At 46.2% G+C, this 20,744-nt stretch overlaps 1 protein-coding gene across 1 annotated transcript in view; it reads left to right on the top strand.

Annotated features, from left to right (window-relative positions):
• LOC306791228 (semaphorin-6C-like) overlaps positions 1-20,744 on the top strand; it is a gene marked incomplete at its 3' end in the record, with an annotated part of 39,165 nt that overhangs the window by 14,729 nt on the left and 3,692 nt on the right. Inside the window, exons 2-17 of the mRNA XM_079287855.1 lie at positions 2,524-2,757; positions 3,060-3,174; positions 3,875-3,932; positions 8,636-8,692; positions 9,056-9,157; positions 12,086-12,176; positions 12,372-12,494; positions 12,956-13,044; positions 13,377-13,466; positions 13,562-13,689; positions 14,413-14,544; positions 14,615-14,770; positions 16,943-17,116; positions 17,203-17,343; positions 19,191-19,268; positions 19,711-19,721. Coding sequence (XP_079143981.1) covers positions 2,610-2,757; positions 3,060-3,174; positions 3,875-3,932; positions 8,636-8,692; positions 9,056-9,157; positions 12,086-12,176; positions 12,372-12,494; positions 12,956-13,044; positions 13,377-13,466; positions 13,562-13,689; positions 14,413-14,544; positions 14,615-14,770; positions 16,943-17,116; positions 17,203-17,343; positions 19,191-19,268; positions 19,711-19,721 — 1,693 coding nt within the window. The 5' untranslated portion in view covers positions 2,524-2,609. The remainder of the gene's footprint in view (positions 1-2,523; positions 2,758-3,059; positions 3,175-3,874; positions 3,933-8,635; positions 8,693-9,055; positions 9,158-12,085; positions 12,177-12,371; positions 12,495-12,955; positions 13,045-13,376; positions 13,467-13,561; positions 13,690-14,412; positions 14,545-14,614; positions 14,771-16,942; positions 17,117-17,202; positions 17,344-19,190; positions 19,269-19,710; positions 19,722-20,744) is intronic.

Raw genomic sequence — 20,744 nt, 5'->3', positions numbered from 1 at the left:
GCTCCTCAGTGGATGAACTCTTACAGTTTTTAGCCCATTGCAGTCGGTTTTTACACACTTGTTATGTTTTATGAATGACTTCCTGTCCAGCCTGATTAAATATTCACTTTTTTATCGAATAATCTGGATTTAAAACTTTATTACACATTGTTATCGCTTTGGTTTCAGACATTTAAAGTTCTTCCACCAGAACCTGCAAAGTGAAGCTGAATCCTTCTGACATGAGTTGTTGCTACGGTGACTGCTGTTTGTCACATCTTTGTTATTGTGTGTTTGTGTGTTCACACTAAACAGACATATAATGTGGACGTGGCCTCGATTCTGAGAGTCTGAGGGGTTAATCTCGTGTGTGTGTGTGTGTGTGTGGGGGGGGGGGGGGGGCTGTTTGTCTGTTTTTGGATTAAATCCGATAAGATATTCGACCTCCTCCCTGTTTCCCAACAGACTTTGTCCCCCGACTGGAGAACCCCCAACTCGTGTGTGTGTGAAGGCATGTCGCTAATGCTAATGCTAAGGGCACTGACATTTCAGAGACTTGTGAGCTGCTGTAGTTTTAAACTGGATGTGTTTGACATCATGAACCTGATCAGCGTTGTCGTTGTGCGTCTCATCCCGTCTGCTTTTCGTTCCTCGTAGTTGTCTTTCCAGTGTGAACGTTTCCCTCTTTCACCTTTTCTTTCTGATCAGCTCCAAAACAGAATCAGCTGCTTCTGGTTCTGACGAAGAGGTTGATGTGCGTTGAAGTGTACTGAAGGGGAGACGTTGGGGGAGAACAGACCCTCCTGTTGGTCCTGGTCCTGGTGGTGACCAACTTCCAGCAGGTATTAGTCCTGTTGGTCCTGGTCCTGGTGGTGACCCACATCCAGCAGGTATTAGTCCTGTTGGTCCTCTGGTCCACAGTTGGTCAAACTAGTTTTTAAGAGGAAACATTTCCTCTGAGGGTTTTTTCTTATTTAATAAAGTCGTTAAATATAAAAAATCAGAAAAGAACATTTTCTGATTTGAAAGCTGCTGAAAAAATAAAAACTTCTTATTTCTTGTCGTTGAGAGGAACATATTTTACTTCATATGTTATTTTCAGAGTAAATCATTTACTTAAAATAATAATAAAATATAAAATGCCTGTTTTTTCCAGATTGAATCTCTTCATATTAATACTATATGAATATATCATAACTATTATGGTGTGTGTGTGTGTGTGCAGCTGCAGTGTTCCACTTTTGGCAGCGAATCTGCCAGATGGTGAGCTGTACGGGAGCCGCGATGGAGCGAGTCCCAGGTGAACGTGTCTGAACACAGGTGGGAACCTCTCTCAACCTTCTTCCTCCTGTGAGACGATCGGTGCTGACAGGACTTCAGCTTTTCTCTTCAAGCTAGAAAGCACCTCGCGTCCAGAGAGGAACGCTCTGCTGTCGATTTGCAGAGTTGAAAGTGACGGATTTAGAGTTGTTAGATTTCATCAGAGGTGTTGGTGTTTGTAATGTCTTGCAGAGAGCAGACGATGCATCCTGACTGTCTGTGAAGGTGAAAGCATGGCACGCACGCACGCACACACACACACACACACACACACACACACACACACAGCTCACCTTATAGCAGACAGGTGTAATGTCAGGTGATGTCACCATGAAGAGGTTCGTTGGTCTGATTTACTGAAAGAAGAGATTTTATCTCTTTAAAGAACAGGAAGTGACCATATCTGGACTGAGGAGGAGACGTAGAGACGCCGCATACGTCTCTGGTGTCGACCTGTCAATCACTGTGTAGCCCCGCCCTAAAGCATCCCCTGCTTTATGGTCTGTGTGACTCTAAATGGACCATAATGTACTAAATGAACATCATGCTGTATTGAAGAAGACTTGAAACTAGAGATTGAGACATAAACTCATGTTTACAATGTTTACTGAGGGAATAAATCAAGAGAGAAGTATGAAGGAATTCATTATTAATGACTAATAATAATAACAGCATCAGTGGACATAACGATAAAGCAGTGAAACGTTATATTTGCTCCTGTTTTCTGCTCTGAACTTTATCTCTAAACCAGTAAACGTGTCAAAGGATATCAATATGATTTAATGATCAGTACATGTTCTTTACCAGCTGTGAATCTGAATCATATCGTTTAGTTTTCTGTTTTATTGCATTCAAGATTCATATCTCAATATCTCGTTTCATAGCTGTTTTTGATTTGCTGAATTATTTACGATAAACGTCCAAATCTGAGATAAACACTCTCAATATGAAGAGGGATAGTGTGTGTGTGTGTGTGTGTGTGTGTGTGTGTCTGCTGCTACATCTTATGAGGGATTAGCATTTAGCCTCGTAGTTAGCCTGTATTAACCTGCCGGGTCACAGAGCAAAGCCTGCAATCAATTATATGGATTAGCATTAGCTTAGCCTTGTCGTGTTTTTATTGATGCTGACAGCGCATGCACACACACACACACACACACACACACACACACACACACATGCATTTCATTACTCTGAGTTACTCCTCTGTTTGTCTCCTCACAGCCGACGCCCACCATGACCTGCTGACATCATCACGCCCCGCCCCCTCCCCCACACCCTCCTCCTCCCCCCGCTCTCCCTCCTTCAAAATGGCACCGACCAACTGGCCGTCGCCGTGGCGACCGTTCCCGCCATTGGTGCCGCCGCTGCTGCTCGTCCTCACTTCCTGTTTCCTGTCGGCGTCGACCGCGCCCTTCCCCAAAGACCTGGAGCCCATCAACGTGGTGACCTCGGAGCGTGAGTAGACCCGCTGGTGTCGTCGTGGTAACAATCTGACCGTTCCTTCATCTGATTGGACGAATACACCGCTCACTGGACTCTCATTGGTTCAGCCCCGATTGATACACTTTGTGACTTTGTGTTTATTGATAATGAAGATATATATAGATATATATTTATATATATATATATCGATGTATAGATATACATCGATATATATATACGTATCGATGTAAAGTTCACATTGAACGTCCCGTCAACGTGCAGCTTCTTCTTCTCTCCGTTCATTCATGTTCTCTCGTGTTGTCCTCTCTCTGCAGAGTCCGACCAGTTTCCAGGTTTTCAGGGTTTGCTTCAGGACAACGACACGCTGCGTCTGGGTCTGGACTTCCAGAGGCTGTTACGCATCAACCACATGTTGTACATCGCTGCCAGGTCAGCCGACACACACACACACACACACACGCACACACACACACACACACACACACACACACACACACACACACACACACACACACCATTTCCATGTTCAACAATAAAACGGAAAGAAATCCACTGCAGACACAGAAACTCACCCAAACGATGGTTTCTGTGTGATCTTTGGACGTTTGTCGGCCTTTGAGAGCAGCAACAAGTTATTTTCTGTTCTGTTAATCATGCAGATTGAAGGAAATATTTACAAATATCATTAATGAACTAAATTACTTTCTGTCTTTCTTCTTGTGGATATTTGTGTGTTTGACGTCCTCTCAAGTCCCTTGAAATCCACAATCAGGGCTTCATCATCAACGTGCTTTTCAGTCTTTCTACTTAAAAAGGATCTGGATCTGTGTTCTTATGCTTTGTGGTGTTATTGATTCTGTCTGGTTCGATGTGATCTGCTCTGTTGCTTGTAACTGCTTGTTTTAAGAGGCATTCTGGGAAAATATAAAATGACTAACTTCATAAGACGTAGATTAAGTCATGATAACATGCTAAAGACACGGACAGACGTGATAAAGGCTGATTTTGACACAAACAAGCTCATATAAATGTGTAGCGTATAAACAGCACATTTATTGTAATGCATGAATGAATGTACGAGGTGTGACTCGGCGTGATGAGCGCTGACTCGGTGCTTTCAACTCCTCAGGGATCACGTGTTTGCAGTGAACCTGACGACGGCTTCAGAGGCGTTCGTCCCGCGGCTGGTGAGTCAAATTATATGATCAACGCTTTGAAAACAACGTGGTCGACCTCTGAACCGTGGAGGAAGACGGTTATATCCACAGACCATTACTTCCATTCCAGCTCTGCATTCATGAGGTTTCACCGTAATAACAGCTGCAGACGAGACACTCGAACTGTGAAGTGAAAATAAGCTGAACAGCAAGAGTGTGGTCAGCGCTGAGTCTCTGCCTCACTCCCCTACAGATCGCGGAAAGACAAGTTAGCTAGCTAACTAGCAGCATCTGCTAGTTAGCTAGCTAACTAGCAGCATCTGCTAGTTAGCTAGAATGCTACACTGGTTACAGAAAACAAGCAAGCTTGTGGTCAGCGGTCTAACGGCACCGTGTTAAGGCCACAACTTCTGGACACAGGGAGAAATCGCCCCCCCCCCCTTGCAGCCATGCTGTCTCAATCGCCTCCAAAACACAACAGCAGGTTAAAGTAAAAATCAAATGGATTTATTATCCAAGAAGCATAAAAACAGATACAAACAGTTACAAACCGAATCACACAATTATTAACAAAACAAACATATATATATAAAATCAAATGTGAGATCCAATCCGAGCCACCCAGAAGGCTGGTCTGCCTCCTCGGTGGCCAGCAGAAGATCTGAAATTCCCCCGTGCTTCAAACCCTTTGTCCCCTCAAAGTTGCATTCCTCAGCTCATCGATCAGCTCACTGATTGGCTGAAGTCCAACAAGCCCCACCTGGGCCTATGCCCCATTGTCCTAAACTTCACACCTCTCCCTGCCACTTTCACACCACCCCCACTCCAGCACATTCCTCAAACCCCATCTCACAGACACTGAATGCATGAAATAAAACTTAAAACCCTCACAATTCCCCCTTTACTCACTCTTCAGAGTGAGTACATGAAACAGTTGTATCCATCAATGCATCATCCACTCATAACTGGTTGCCCTGTATATTAAAAGCATTTATAACAGTTCTCGTGTGGCATTGCTAAAGTAAGTACAAGCTGTTGAGGGAAAAGGATTATTCTTTACACATAGGTGTCATCATGATGTGTAAGCAGAATAGGTATTACAAATTACATGCTAAAAACAGCAGACAACACATTGTGCCTCTAAGGTCACATAGTTCTGGGTGTTTCTTCGTCGTCCAATGGTGGGGAATTTGCTTTTCACTCATGTAAGTGTGTATCTCTGTCAAAAAGTTCAGGTGAGTCTGTGAGTGCAGTGACTGTGCAGGGAGCTCGTTCTCGTGTGGGTGGTGAAGAGAACTGTCCATGACACTGCTCAGCTTGCCAGTGCCTTTGTCCTTTCCGGTTGGGGGTTGTGGAGTGGTTTGGGGGAAGGGGGGTTAATGAAGCCGCTGTCTCAGTGGGTGTAACCAGCTCTGCTGCCAGGATCATCGGTGTTTTTTAAGTCAGTGAATTGAGTCTGACTTGCTGCCAGTCAGACATGTCCTTTCACACCATTCCTGGTCCTCGTACCAGAACACATGTGCAATCTCCACCTTTTACAACTCAGATTGTGTGGGAGACAGAGAAACAGAGACAGCAGTATATTTTGTCCAACAAACTCATTATACATTTCACTTCTCTCTCTTCTCTAAGCACACTCCAAGTTGATCACATTTTAATTGGCAAAAACTACCTTTTTCAAGGAACCCCAATTTAGTCCACCCTTATATTTGCCTCTGGTCTAACAGGCCATCTATTTTTTCGCTGTATTCTCCATATCACATTGCGGGACTCTAACCCGGCCTCTCTGAGGTCTTATTTAGCGTATCACATTGCGGGACTCTAACCCGGCCTCCCTGAGGTCTTATTTAGCGTATCACATTGCGGGACTCTAACCCGGCCTCTCTGAGGTCTTATTTATCACATTGCGGGACTCTAACCCGGCCTCCCTGAGGTCTTATTTAGCGTATCACATTGCGGGACTCTAACCCGGCCTCTCTGAGGTCTTATTTAGCGTGGGACTCCAACCCGGCCTCCCTGAGGTCTTATTTAGCGTATCACATTGCGGGACTCTAACCCGGCCTCCCTGAGGTCTTATTTATCACATTGCGGGACTCCAACCCGGCCTCTCTGAGGTCTTATTTAGCACATTGCGGGACTCTAACCCGGCCTCTCTGAGGTCTTATTTAACACATTGCGGGACTCCAACCCGGCCTCTCTGAGGTCTTATTTAGCACATTGCGGGACTCTAACCCGGCCTCTCTGAGGTCTTATTTAGCACAAATGTCAGGAGAATGCACTTTTCCAGCTACAGGTTACTCTGCGGTCTTTCTCTGTGCCCAGATGCTGCCCTCAGGGTCTATGCGGTCCGTGAACACTTTCGGCTAAGATTACCAAAACAGATTTTTATTAAAATGGCTCTGCTCACCTTTTATTCGTGTACACTCCGAAAGTATCCGCGGTCCCACATCCCCGTCTTAGAGTTCGTCAAGTCCCATCTGGGGTGCCAAATTTGTTAAGGCCACAACTTCTGGACACAGGGAGAAATCGCCCCCCCCCCCCCTTGCAGCCATGCTGTCTCAATCGCCTCCAAAACACAACAGCAGGTTAAAGTAAAAATCAAATGGATTTATTATCCAAGAAGCATAAAAACAGATACAAACAGTTACAAACCGAATCACACAATTATTAACAAAACAAACATATATATATAAAATCAAATGTGAGATCCAATCCGAGCCACCCAGAAGGCTGGTCTGCCTCCTCGGTGGCCAGCAGAAGATCTGAAATTCCCCCGTGCTTCAAACCCTTTGTCCCCTCAAAGTTGCATTCCTCAGCTCATCGATCAGCTCACTGATTGGCTGAAGTCCAACAAGCCCCACCTGGGCCTATGCCCCATTGTCCTAAACTTCACACCTCTCCCTGCCACTTTCACACCACCCCCACTCCAGCACATTCCTCAAACCCCATCTCACAGACACTGAATGCATGAAATAAAACTTAAAACCCTCACAACCGCCGCCTCATTCCCTGCTGCTCCGGAGAAAGACAAGCTAGCTGGCTAACTAGCCAGCCATCCGTCTCCAGAGCTGCTTCTAGTCTCTTCCTGGCGAGCCACGACAACACTGACGTGTGTTGACACCATAGCGAGTGACAGCCGTCGCCATTTTTCTTTTGTACTTGTCGAATGACCACGGAAACCACTTCAATATCCGTTGTACTCTGGTTCTGCTTCTGTCACCGTCTCTTTCCCGTCGCACTAGGATTGAGTTTCTAGCTTCTTTTAGAAAACATCACTCAGACTCTGAGCTGCTGCTCCGCTCTGTGATTTCTGTCTCACGTAAGAATCTTTCCCTCAAAGCGCCGAGAACGGCATCAAACCTGACGGCTGACAAACGCAGAGAATGTCAGAGCGGCAGAACAAAACTACAGCAGCTCGTAACACAAAGGACGCGCTTCCCTTTGATCTGCACACCTCCTCCTCATCAAAGAGGAGGGGTTACAGGGTCCCCCCCCCCCCCCCCCCCATGATGGGCCTCCCGGTGCATTGTGGGACGGCCCACAGCAGCTCTTTGATGTGAGATGTTCGTCTCGTTATCAGTGATCCGACCTTTCGGTCCTCCTCTCTGTATGTTTGTCTTTAAAGGAAAGTGTTAAATGTTTCAGTTTATACGTCCATGTTGGGAAACCCCACGTCCAACTGCTGCTAAATACAGATTGATAGCTTTTTTGTTTTTTTCTCTTATGATATATATATTGTCAAAATGTTTTTAATCTATTGCACTGTATTCACTTTATATGTTTATATGTTGGACTAGAGAGAAACGTCTTTTCAACTCCACTGTATGTTCAGTACATTGTGGAATTGACAACAAAGCAAACTTTGACTTTGAGTGATGTATTGGTCTGCTCAGATTCAATCACTGGCTCACCTGAGTGTTTCTGAGTCATAGTCCTCACCTGAGTGTTTCTGAGTCATAGTCCTCACCTGAGTGTTTCTGAGTCATAGTCCTCACCTGAGTGTTTCTGAGTCATAGTCCTCACCTGAGTGTTTCTGAGTCATAGTCCTCACCTGAGTGTTTCTGAGTCATAGTCCTCACCTGAGTGTTTCTGAGTCATAGTCCTCACCGGAGTGTTTCTGAGTCATAGTCCTCACCGGAGTGTTTCTGAGTCATAGTCCTCACCTGAGTGTTTCTGAGTCATAGTCCTCACCGGAGTGTTTCTGAGTCATAGTCCTCACCTGAGTGTTTCTGAGTCATAGTCCTCACCGGAGTGTTTCTGAGTCATAGTCCTCACCTGAGTGTTTCTGAGTCATAGTCCTCACCTGAGTGTTTCTGAGTCACCTGAGTGTTTCTGAGTCATACTCCTCACCGGAGTGTTTCTGAGTCATAGTCCTCACGGAGTGTTTCTGAGTCATAGTCCTCACCGGAGTGTTTCTGAGTCATAGTCCTCACCTGAGTGTTTCTGAGTCATAGTCCTCACCTGAGTGTTTCTGAGTCATACTCCTCACCTGAGTGTTTCTGAGTCATAGTCCTCACCGGAGTGTTTCTGAGTCATAGTCCTCACCTGAGTGTTTCTGAGTCATAGTCCTCACCGGAGTGTTTCTGAGTCATAGTCCTCACCTGAGTGTTTCTGAGTCATAGTCCTCACCGGAGTGTTTCTGAGTCATAGTCCTCACCGGAGTGTTTCTGAGTCATAGTCCTCACCGGAGTGTTTGCATTCAGTTCTCGTCAACAAACATCTTCCTGTTTCAGAAGCTGACGTGGCGATCCAAAGACGTCAGCAAGTGTACGGTCAGAGGGAAGAACAGCGTGAGTTTCTGTTTCATTACCTCACCACCTCCTCTTCTTCTGTGGTTTTCTCACTTTCATTTATTTGTGTTTGTGGACGGATGCTTTTAAAAAACACTGAATTAAATATGTAGATGAAATCAGACACGTTCTGTTCGTTCCAACCTGCAGAAACTATTTTAGGAAAATGTTTCCTCGCTGACGGACGTGATAATAATCAGCAATGATGCTTCATTTCTTAAAGTTCAGCGACACCAAAGATAAAATTAGAAAGCCTGTGTTTGCTTCTGTAGAACGAAGACATTGAAGACTTGTGCTTGTAAAGATACGACGTTTGTGTCACGATGAATGAGGGTCGTCACACTCTGCTGTTGGTGTTTCTAGGACGAGTGCTACAACTACGTCAAAGTTCTGGTGCCACGAAACGACGAGACGCTGTTCGCCTGCGGCACCAACGCCTTCAACCCCACCTGCCGGAACTACAAGGTAAACGGGCTTTCTGCATGTTCTCAGCCGTTGATGAAGACTTCTTTTCCAGCTTCATGTCCATCGTTTGAATGTGTTTTAAGACCAGAGCAGGAAATACTTCGATCACACTGGAGAGGACTGTGCTTTCAAACTAAAAGTAGCGGGTCTGTCCAGATGTTTCATAACTTTAGCGTTCAAACACACAATATTTCACCAGTCAGTGAATTCATTCTACCACTGGAAGTGTTTAAATTCCGCTCATACAGTCTTTTCAAAATAAACTTCAGTGTTCACACGAAACAACAGAAACAAAACGACTTGGTTGGGCGTGCGTGCGTGCGTGCGTGCGTGCGTGCGTGCGTGCGTGCGTGCGTGCGTGCGTGTGTGTGTGTACTTTAACCGGCCCCATTTTTCGATCTCAGCTGTTGAATTTCCGTCACAAACGTCGGTTTAATGAGCAGAGAGGCGACGAGGCGACTTTTATTGTGGCGGGGCTCCTTCAGCTCCTAATTGAAAGTGTCAGGCAGCTCGAGACGCCTCGTCAGGACCAAACACAACACCTTCACAGAAAGCCACAATCTCAGGTGTCAATCCAGAGTCGTGCCCCCCCCCCCCCCCCCCCCCCCTCCTTTTTCACCTTGCCGTGGTGCCGTGAGTTTGATTGACAGGCGCTGACCCCGTTTAGCAGCAGCTTCCTGTGCTTTGAAACCTCCGGCGGCGGGAAAGAGCCTACGTTTACCTGCAGACGAGGAGCTCTGCTTCCTCTTCTATTTGGATCCAAAAGGAGGAAAGCAGCACTCGGGAACACTGAGCTGCTCTCGTTGTATTGATCGATGGCAGGAAATAAAACTCAGCTTGTAAAGAACAGGAAGTCTTTACAGGATGCAGCTCCACACATAGTCAGCGATGAAGCTCTCAACATATATCCTACTGTGAGCGATACGATTGGAAGTGTTTTTTAATCAAACGCTGAATCAGTCATGTTTCTATATCAAGGTCATTATTATTCATCTGCACTGTGAAGAAATAGTGATTAAAATACATGTTCACACTAAATACTAGAGACATTCATTCCACCAGTCTAAACATGTATAACATAATATGTTATATATGTTATATATGTTATGTAATATATAACATATATAACATATTGTAGGGGATGACCGAATTCACGGGGCCCCTTTAAGGAAAGGGGCGTAACCCTGGTAACAGAGGGGGTTAAAGGGTGACAGGAAGTGAATGTGTTTTATATGGATGGAAATAAACGGCCACAAGGTGCAGCCAAAGGGAATACTCGACTCCTTGTTTGTTTCCACACACCTACAATATAACATATATAACATGTATAACATAATATGTTATACATGTTATATATGTTATATAATATATAACATATATATTATGTAACATATATAACATGTATAACATAATATGTTATATATCTTATATATGTTATATATCTTATATATGTTATATATGTTATATAATATATAACATATATAACATGTATAACATAATATGTTATACATGTTATATATGTTATATAACATATATAACATGTATAACATGTATAACATAATATGTTATACATGTTATATATGTTATATATGTTATATATGTTATATAATATATAACATATATAACATATATAACATGTATAACATAATATGTTATACATGTTATATATGTTATATAACATGTATAACATGTATAACATGTATAACATAATATGTTATACATGTTATATATGTTATATATGTTATATATGTTATATAATATATAACATATATAACATGTATATATAACAAGCCTTCCATCTCTGTATTATCTTATATATACTGTATGTTGATCATACTGTTGCTCTGTGTAGTTAATGAAATTACATATTTACAGTTCATTACAATAAATTTGACAAAAACCATTAATTATTTTTAATATTTCTGTTTATTTGTGACTGAAGCTAATCGTAGAAAACAATCTGAGGAATGAAGTGTTACTGTGAAAGAACAAACCTTCTGGATCAAATACTTTTTAATCTTTGGGTCGAAGTGAAGCTGAGTCATCGGTGTTCAAGTCAAAGTCGAGTCTAAAGTCATCAAATATATAACTCAAGTCCAAGTCATGTGACTAGATGTGATGGTCCGGGGTGATATCTAATAACTCACTGAGGAAAGGTTGACACGCAGCTCCAAAACACTCAGATATAACTTTACACATGTTTAAATATGGAATCATTCAAAACAAAAGGTACAAAATACACAAGTTAATTCATTCCAGTGACTGAATTCTATATAAAAACATAAACAATGCACTGATCCGTCTCCACGTGTCCGTCAATCATTGCTTTAGCGTGTGCTGCTCTCACCAGCATGCTAACGGTTAGCCTAGCCGTCATGCTGTAGAGCTCCAGGAGGATCAGGGCTTCCGTCTTAAAGTCCCGAGCAATGAAAACGCTGCGTTCACGCAGGAAACACTGACATAGAAAATGTTGATGAGTCCGGTGACGTGTCGTCGTAGAGTTTTAAAATGTTTTGGTGGAGACAGAACCGTATTTTGAATCTGCTGAGGAGCTGTCCACGGTGCTGAAAGGAAAATCACTTTAACTTACGATGAACGTAAACTCTGCGGTGTCGTTTCTTTTTATCTCTTTACTTTCATTGTTCTCAAAAGTCTGAGAACAATGAAGATCTTTGGTAGATAATAATGAGAATAAGTCTGAAACAAACACATCGCTGAGCTTGTTATTCATGAGAACTCCTCCTGTCTGTGAATAAGCACATATATACGCGTGGAGCTCTTAAAGAGACGCGTTCCTTAGAACAAGAAGCTGCTCTCACTCCGTTACTTCATGTGGCTGAGAGGCTCTGCTGAACACTGACTGACACCAGAAGACTTTGCGTACATTCCGTCTCGTACTGCGTGACTTTACTACGTGTCTCCTCTCAGATGACGTCTCTGGAGCAGGTCGGGGAGGAGGTGGTCGGCCAGGCTCGGTGTCCCTTTGAGTCCGGTCAGTCCAACGTGGGACTGTTCGCTGGTGAGTCATCAAACACTCGTTCGTCTCTCTGTGTTATGTAGCCGCAGGCTGAAAGATTCACAATCTCCATCTCCAGGTGTACGGAGTTATATGTACTGAGTTACATACTTGCTGTATACAGTAATGATAAGTGAAGTACAGTGAAACTGTGACCACGTCTCTTGACATTAAAGTGTCCGTGTTGCCGTTTGTCAGGAGGAGATTTCTACTCGGCCACCATGACGGACTTCCTGGCCAGCGACGCCGTCCTCTACAGGAGTCTGGGAGACGGCCGGCCCGTCCTCAGGACCGTCAAGTACGACTCCAAGTGGCTCAGAGGTCGGTCACAGAGCTCACACTAAAGAAAGAGTCTGAAGCCTTTCGAGCCTTTAGAGCCTTCAGACTTCAGAGCCTTTAGACTCTAAAGCAGGGGTCGAAGTTATGAGATAGAAAGTCGAAGTTATGAGATAGAAAGTCGAAGTTATGAGATAGAAAGTCGAAGTTATGAGATAGAAAGTCGAAGTTATGAGATAGAAAGTCAAAGTTATGAGTCGGGTTGGGTGTCGTTTGGGTTTAAAAACAGGTTCGAGGTAAACAGTCTTACCCCTGACTTGTTCAGGCAAATTCCATGCGCTGTAAAAAGATGTCTGCGCTCCCAGAAAAGGTAGAAATTGTTGATAAAATGTACTGAATGGTCAGCACATGCAGTTGACATGCAGGCGTGTTGTCCTTCTTCTTCTCCTTCATCTTCTTCACCTCATCTTCTTCACCTCATCTTCTTCACCTCCTCCTCTCTGCAGAGCCTCACTTCCTGCACGCCATCGACTACGCTAACTACGTCTACTTCTTCCTCAGTGAGATCGCAGTGGAGTACACCGCCCTGGGAAAGGTGTGTGTGTGTGTGTGTGTGTGTAGATTGATGATACATAATCCATAGATGTGGATGTGTATGAACTGAACTCTGCTCTGATTGGCTGTGATGATTTGTTGTAGTAATAAGTAGATGTTTGATTCGAGACGTTCGGGCATGAAGTCATCAACTTGGTCCTGTGAGGATCTCCTGATCCTTCTACCAGAGCTGTGTTCACAACAACACTACCTCAGACTGAGCTGTCTCGCTGTGACCCTGTCTGCCGTCCTCAGGTTCAACATGTCGGTCTCTGGACCAGACTAAGAGGCTCCAGATAGCAGACTTGAGTAAACCCGCCTCTCTCTCTCCAGGTGGTGTTCTCTCGAGTCGCCCGGGTCTGTAAGAACGATAACGGAGGTTCACCCAGAGTTCTGGAGAGATACTGGACGTCCTTCCTTAAGGTGAGGAAGGAAATGACAAAGGACATGGACGAGGTGTCTCCTGGTGTCCTCTGGTGTCCACACTCATAACTCGGTGTGTGTGTGTGTGTGTTCAGGCCCGTCTCAACTGCTCTGTCTCCGGAGACTCCTTCTTCTACTTCGACATCCTCCAGTCTCTCACCAACGTGCTGCAGATCAACCAGAGACCTGCTGTGGTCGGCGTCTTCACCACTCAGGCCAACAGGTACGCATCAGTGTCCGTCTGTCTGTCCACAGTCCCTGTGAGGACCTGTCTGTCCACGGCCCCTGTGAGGACCTGTCTGTCCACGGTCCCTGTGAGGACCTGTCTGTCCACGGTCCCTGTGAGGACCTGTCTGTCCACGGTCCCTGTGAGGACCTGTCTGTCCACGGTCCCTGTGAGGACCTGTCTGTCCACGGTCCCTGTGAGGACCTGTCTGTCCACGGCCCCTGTGAGGACCTGTCTGTCCACGGTCCCTGTGAGGACCTGTCTGTCCACGGTCCCTGTGAGGACCTGTCTGTCCACGGTCCCTGTGAGGACCTGTCTGTCCACGGTCCCTGTGAGGACCTGTCTGTCCACGGTCCCTGTGAGGACCTGTCTGTCCACGGCCCCTGTGAGGACCTGTCTGTCCACGGTCCCTGTGAGGACCTGTCTGCCCACGGTCCCTGTGAGGACCTGTCTGTCCACGGTCCCTGTGAGGACCTGTCTCAGTCCCAGACCTGAGGAGGGAGGACACTTTTAGAGAGAGGACATTTTGTGGAAAGTGAGAATATATTTGGAATATGGGGACATTTGGTAGAAAGTGAGCACATTTTGAAAAGTGAAGACATTTCTTTTGGAATAAAGACATTTTGTGGAAAGTGGGGACATATGTTTGAAAGTAGGACAGTGAGTCCGGTCCTCACTCCTCCAAAGGACGGCTTGATAGAACCTTCTCTCTCTCTGCAGCATCCCCGGCTCGGCCGTCTGTGCGTTCTACATGGACGACATCGAGAAGGTCTTCAACGGGAAGTTCAAGGAGCAGCGGACCAGCGACTCGTCCTGGACTCCAGTTCCTGACGAGCAGGTTCCCAGACCCAGGTGAGACCATCTGAATCCAGGACTACTTTAAGCCCAGCAGTATTTTACATTTTTAGTTTTTTCCCTCCAGACCCGGTTCTTGTGCAGGTGACGGTCCGGCTGCAGAATTCACGTCGTCGGTTCAGTTCCCCGACGAGACGCTGACGTTTATCAAGTCCTATCCTCTGATGGACGAAGCGGTTCCCTCCGTCAACGACCGGCCCTGCTTCACCAGGACCTCCAGCAGGTAATGAAGCCGCCCGTAGCTGGACCGCTGGGATAACGTGGATTACTGGGATTTGGGCCTCGTTGAATAAGGCAGCTTGGTCCGGTTCCACGGCGCTCCACGTAGCCCAAGTTATGGCGGGAGAAAAGAAAGGGAAGCGGGGTCACGTACAGCGGTATAAATAACAACAAACGAGCTCAGGACCTTCACCCAGCAGACCGCTGTCCGAGGCCCGTGTGAAGCCAAAACTCACACTCGTCTCATGCTGCCGCTCCATTCTGTTTCACTTCCAGTTCAAACGCAATTGTTTGTCTTTGATGAGAAAACAGAAAAGTGCGACAGTTCATCTCGAGAGAGAATCAAACCAACCCGTCTGTCTGTCTGCGAGCTAGCTGTCACCTCATTGGTGGTTTTTGAGTCATTTTGTAATATTTCATGTTTCAACATGAAGTGGAGCCGACCTGCTCTTCTCACACAGCCAGCGTCTTCAACAACATCAGCGTTATTTACATAAAACTGATCTACGCATTGGAATCTAAATGGTGAATTTCTTGCCTTTAAAAATGAATGAATCTTAAATAAAAACAAAGCTAAACTAAGTAATTCACAGAAGCCATCTTGGATTACGGACGTCGCCATGTTGTTGTTTTTTGCAACCAGTGAACAGGAAGTGACCATATTAGGACTAAGGAGGAGTGACGTAGAGACCTGTCAATCAGCGTGTAGCCCCGCCCTAAAGCATCCCCTGCTTTATGGTCTGTGTGACTCTAAATGGACCATAATGTACTAAATGAACATCATGCTGTATTGAAGAAGACTTGAAACTAGAGATTGAGACATAAACTCATGTTTACAATGTTTACTGAGGGAATAAATCAAGAGAGAAGTAGAGTCATTTTCTCATAGACTTCTATACAACCAGAGGAGTCGCCCCCTGGTGGACACTAGAGAGAATGCAGCTTTAACACATGAAGCATCGGCTTCACTCCTCAGAAGTGGAGGTTTCCACCTGGTCTCAACATATTTTGTATTTGAGGACACGGTCAGGAGAGCAAAGAGAGAGAGGAGCGTTCTTTTACTCGTATACTCGTCTGACTTGTGTCGGCTGATGAGATCAACTTGTGACAGAAGACAGAAGAGTTCTTCTTCCTGTCGTCTCTGCGATGGATCACTGTGTTTGTGGCTCTGCTTCTCACTTACGAGATGCAACAGCCGAAGAAATCGAGCTTCGAGCTTCGAGACCGCCGTCAAATGTCAGCGGACCGTTGAGTCGTCACCGACCGTGATGGGAACGTTATAACATCTTTCATTCTCTCAGTCAGCAGCAGCCAGCGGCCTTTAATCCAATCAGATAACAGGAACAGATGGCAGAACGAGATCCGAAGCGAGTTTCAAAGTTACAGTCAGCGAATCCACCGCCCTGGACCTGATAACCAGCTCTGATTGGTCGTTTCCTCCGTCTCTGAAATAAACCGGAGCTTTGAGATCTGCAGGTTTCAGATGAGGTTCTGATGGATCCGGATCACCAGACCGGAAACCAGGCGTTTGAATGAGCCGTCCCAGATGATGAAGATGTCCGCGTCCAGAGGGACAGGTCCTCTCACTCTAGGGGCTGAGAGCGATGTCCCAGCATGCCCTTCACACACTGACGACATGAGGAATAAGGCCCTGAAGCCGCTGTGATGTTTTACTCGTTGAGTCCGATGAGACATCGAGCTCTAATGCTGCTCTGCTCTGCATGAGGAGGAGGGGGATGATCAGTTCATCGTCATTCAGCATCAATAGTGTCGATTCTACCACATCTACCCGCATCTAAACAGGAAGTCAGGGGTAAAGTGGTAAAGCCCGCCTCTTGCTCGATTTGATTGGCTGCCTGGGACAAGTGTGACATTGACGAGCGGTGCGACTCCACAAGAGGTGAGAACATTTGAGCGTCTTAAACCCGTCGGATCAGGACTCGTGATCAATGTTCTCCTCGGGTTTGGTTCCCCGTAGGTTCCACTGTGAGTCGTGTCTGAAGCGGCGTTCAAACGGACAGCAGGTTGACTGGCGAGGTTAACGTGGCTCATGAAGAGGCCGATGAGTTCCTTTCATTACTACACATGCTGCCAAATCCGCTCTGCAAGTTTGAAAGATTTACAGATCTGATAGTTTCCTCACAGATTCACCGAGCGTCTTGTTTTTAACTGGCAGGTCCAAGCTGACCCAGATCGTGGTGGACGTGTCCGCCGGCCCCTTCAAGGACCGGACGGTGATGTTCCTGGGCTCGGACGAAGGCCGAGTCCTGAAGGTGTTGGCCACCACGCATCCCAACGACAGCTTCGGATCCAAACTGCTGGAGGACATCGACGTCTACAACCCGTCCAAGTAAGACCTGCGGGGGAGAGTTCCGGTCTCGGTCCTCCATGCTGAAGACTAGCGCTGCTGCTAAACCGTCTAACGTCTGTGTGCAGGTGTAACGTTCAGGGTCAGGAGGACAGGAGGGTCCTGGGTTTGGAGCTGGATAAGGACCATCACGCCTTGTTCGTGGCCTTCACCAGCTGCGTCATCAGGCTGCCGCTGAGCCGCTGCACGCGACACGGAGCCTGTAGAAGGTAAGAAAGCAGATTCTCCTCCTCTGCTCCTCTTCAATGATTGTCATGTTTCAGACCTTTGCCCGAGGAGATGTTCTCAATCTGGACCTTTTGGAATTTTAGTTGAAGACCCCTGATGTAGACCATGTAGATCATGTAGACCATGTAGATCATGTAGACCATGTAGACCATGTAGATCATGTAGACCATGTAGATCATGTAGACCATGTAGACCATGTAGATCATGTAGATCATGTAGATCATGTAGACCATGTAGATCATGTAGATCATGTAGACCATGTAGACCATGTAGACCATGTAGATCATGTAGACCATGTAGACCATGTAGATCATGTAGACCATGTAGACCATGTAGATCATGTAGACCATGTAGACCATGTAGATCATGTAGACCATGTAGACCATGTAGATCATGTAGACCATGTAGACCATGTAGATCATGTAGACCATGGAGACCATGTAGATCATGTAGACCAGCGGTTCCCAAACTTTTTAGGCCGCGCACCCCCTTCTACATCCCGACCGGGTTCGCGCACCCCCCCCCCCCCCCCCCCTTAAAAAAAAAAAAAAAAAAGAAGCAACAGAGCCTTTTAAGCTTTCATAGCCGCATAAGAATCGGACCAATGAGAGAACAGTTTGCTCGCGCGTGGCATTTGTTTACAAGATTTAGTCCGCTGTTAAATGTTGCAGTGTGAACACAAACCGAACAAAGGAGCAACTGCAACAAAGCAAACGAACTGAAGGTGTGAAAACGCCCTGAAACACTGCAACAAAGTTTCAATAACTTTCAGTGACACAAGGCGTCACTTTTAAAGAGCAATACGGATGTGAGGACACACGCACAGGCTCAGAGGCAGATTATCACATTTAATTTACAATTAATGAGCGACTAATGTAGCCAGGATGTCTTCGGACAAAGCATCGATGCGGAGACACAGTGTTGTTGGACACCGGGATCATGTCCAACTTTTTTGCTTCTTTCTCCCCAATCATACATTCCACCATCTCTCTGGCAGCTGGCAAGCTCACGTCTTCAGTGATTGTGTGCGGTAGCCCCTTTCTCGCTATTCTGTAACCAGATATGAAGCCCGTAGTGCGTCATTTATAGACCAACACATGAATGAGACTGCAGTTGTTTTGGCTGTTTTGTAATTCCTCCAATTTGGATATAAACAATGTAAGGGGCTTTTGACTTGCACTGGCATGCTTGGTGTTCAGGTGGCGACGTAAATAAGAGCTTCAGACTGTTAGCCAGAACCTCACTGCACACCACGCACTGTGGCTTTGGGGAATCTGCGTTGCCAATCCAAGTGAAGCCCAGACACACATACTTTTCATCATATTTCCTCTTTTTTTCCCAGTCTGATGCTCACTCTCGTTTCCTCTTTTTTCACCTTGACTCCGCGATGGGCCGATGTGCTCCCGATTTGTCTGTGCTGCACCTCTCCGTTCCCCTCGCCTCCGATTCCTCTCTCTCTCTCTGTCCCTCTCCTCTTTTACGACTGATAGCTTCAGATGTCCCACCTGACAGTTTTTAAATTAAAATTACATTTTTTTTTAATATTTAATATTATTACACCATCAGACCGCCATTACACCTTTCCTCTCGCGCACCCCCTAGAGGCAGCTCGCGCACCCCCAGGGGTGCGCGCACCCCACTTTGGGAATCCCTGATGTAGACCATGTAGACCATGTAGATCATGTAGACCATGGAGACCATGTAGATCATGTAGACCATGTAGACCATGTAGATCATGTAGATCATGTAGACCATGTAGACCATGTAGACCATGTAGATCATGGAGATCATGGAGATCCAGATGAACTACCCTCTCCTCTCTCCTCAGAGCCTGCCTGGCCTCTCGTGACCCATACTGCATCTGGCTGCGGACCGGGAGCTGTGCCAACATGGCGCCAGGTTTCAAGTACGTGTCACTTCCTCTCTCTCTCGTTGATTGTTGATTTCATGTTCAAATGTCTGTCGTTATCTTTGATGACGTCATCACCCTGATGCAGAGACATGTGATCTGTGATGGCGTCACCATGGGTCTGCTAGGTTGATGCTAACGCTAACACAGCGTGTGATGTGGGACGATAGATCGAGGCACAATGGTTTGTTTTATGAATTTTGGAAATATGTACATGTAACCGACAGCCACCGCTGGGATGTAATGCTGCCAACAGTGCAACAGTAATAACATCAGCGTAGCCCGAGCTTTCAAACACGGCTTTCAGCACAATGGAGAGCAAAGGCAGCGCAGAGTTCAAACGCTGAACGTGATCGTATGAATGAAGCTCTGACCTGTTGGCTCTGCTCTAAAAACAGGAATCAAAGCTGCGAAGTCGAGTTCTCCTGTTGGTCCACAGATCCACAGAACGTCAGCCAACACACACACAGAGTCACTGAACACGCTGCAACATCAGACAGGAAGTGAGCGAGTGTGTCTTCTTGGTCTCCATTAACCAGAGAGCTGAGATCACACCTAATGAAGTGTTGCATCCTGGGAGCGCACAGAACCTGTAAACGTTCCCTCTTTTGACTGAAGGTTTCTGCGGCCGTTTATAAATCCTAATTACATTTCACAGCCTCTGAAAACAGGAACCGCTCTCACCACGGAGCGCCCAACGACAAGAACATTGGAACCACAATTCAGCAGCAGCGGCGCTTCATAACTTGGCTGTATTTTATAACCGCCGCAGTCTATTTCCATCCCCTCCTCTGATTGGCTGCGCCGCGAGATGAACGAGGCGTTTAGGTGCCCGAGAGGTTTTGGGATTTCTGGCGGCTCGCCGGCAGCAACGACCTCCTCCGGCTCTCCTCCTCTCTCCTCTCTCCTCTCTCCTCTCTCCTCTCTCCTCTCTCCTCGCTCACAGCTCACAGCTCACAGCTCACAGCTCACCCACGCTGGTGAATGTCGCTCCAGAGACAAATATTGAGCGAGGGGGCGGAGGAGTTAGCAAATAAGTGAGAGAGGAGAGGAAAGCACAATGAGTTCAGTTCATTAAGAGCGATGGGAATGTTCTGTTGCTCTCTCATCACGTCACGTGACCGGCTTCACCGGTAGAGTTCTGATCGCTTCTGTTCAGACGATCAGAACAGAAGTCACGTCTGACGATCGTCGATCTACTGAGCGCCACAAACGGTCCGACTCTTCGTCCGATCACCAGTTCATCTGTTCGGTTGAGTAGAGGAGCTGCAGCGTGGTGGAGCTCAGCTCAATGCTCCCACAATGCAACTGTCAGGGGAATTAACCCGTTGTGTGCCGGTTTGTGTGACTTTTGAAGAGTTTCGCTGTTTCCTGTTTCATTGTTTCTGAACTCTCGTCTTGCTTCCAGCTGAACTGAGACGTCTGGGTTCAAATAGCAGGTGAAATGGACCAGAACACAAGTGTTCCTCTGCT

Source organism: Melanostigma gelatinosum (assembly GCF_949748355.1).
Source record: "Melanostigma gelatinosum genome assembly, chromosome: 17".
NCBI classification, from domain to species: domain Eukaryota; kingdom Metazoa; phylum Chordata; class Actinopteri; order Perciformes; family Zoarcidae; genus Melanostigma; species Melanostigma gelatinosum.
The sequence above is the reverse complement of the archived record's forward strand: the minus strand, read 5'-3'. Positions and strand labels throughout refer to the sequence as shown.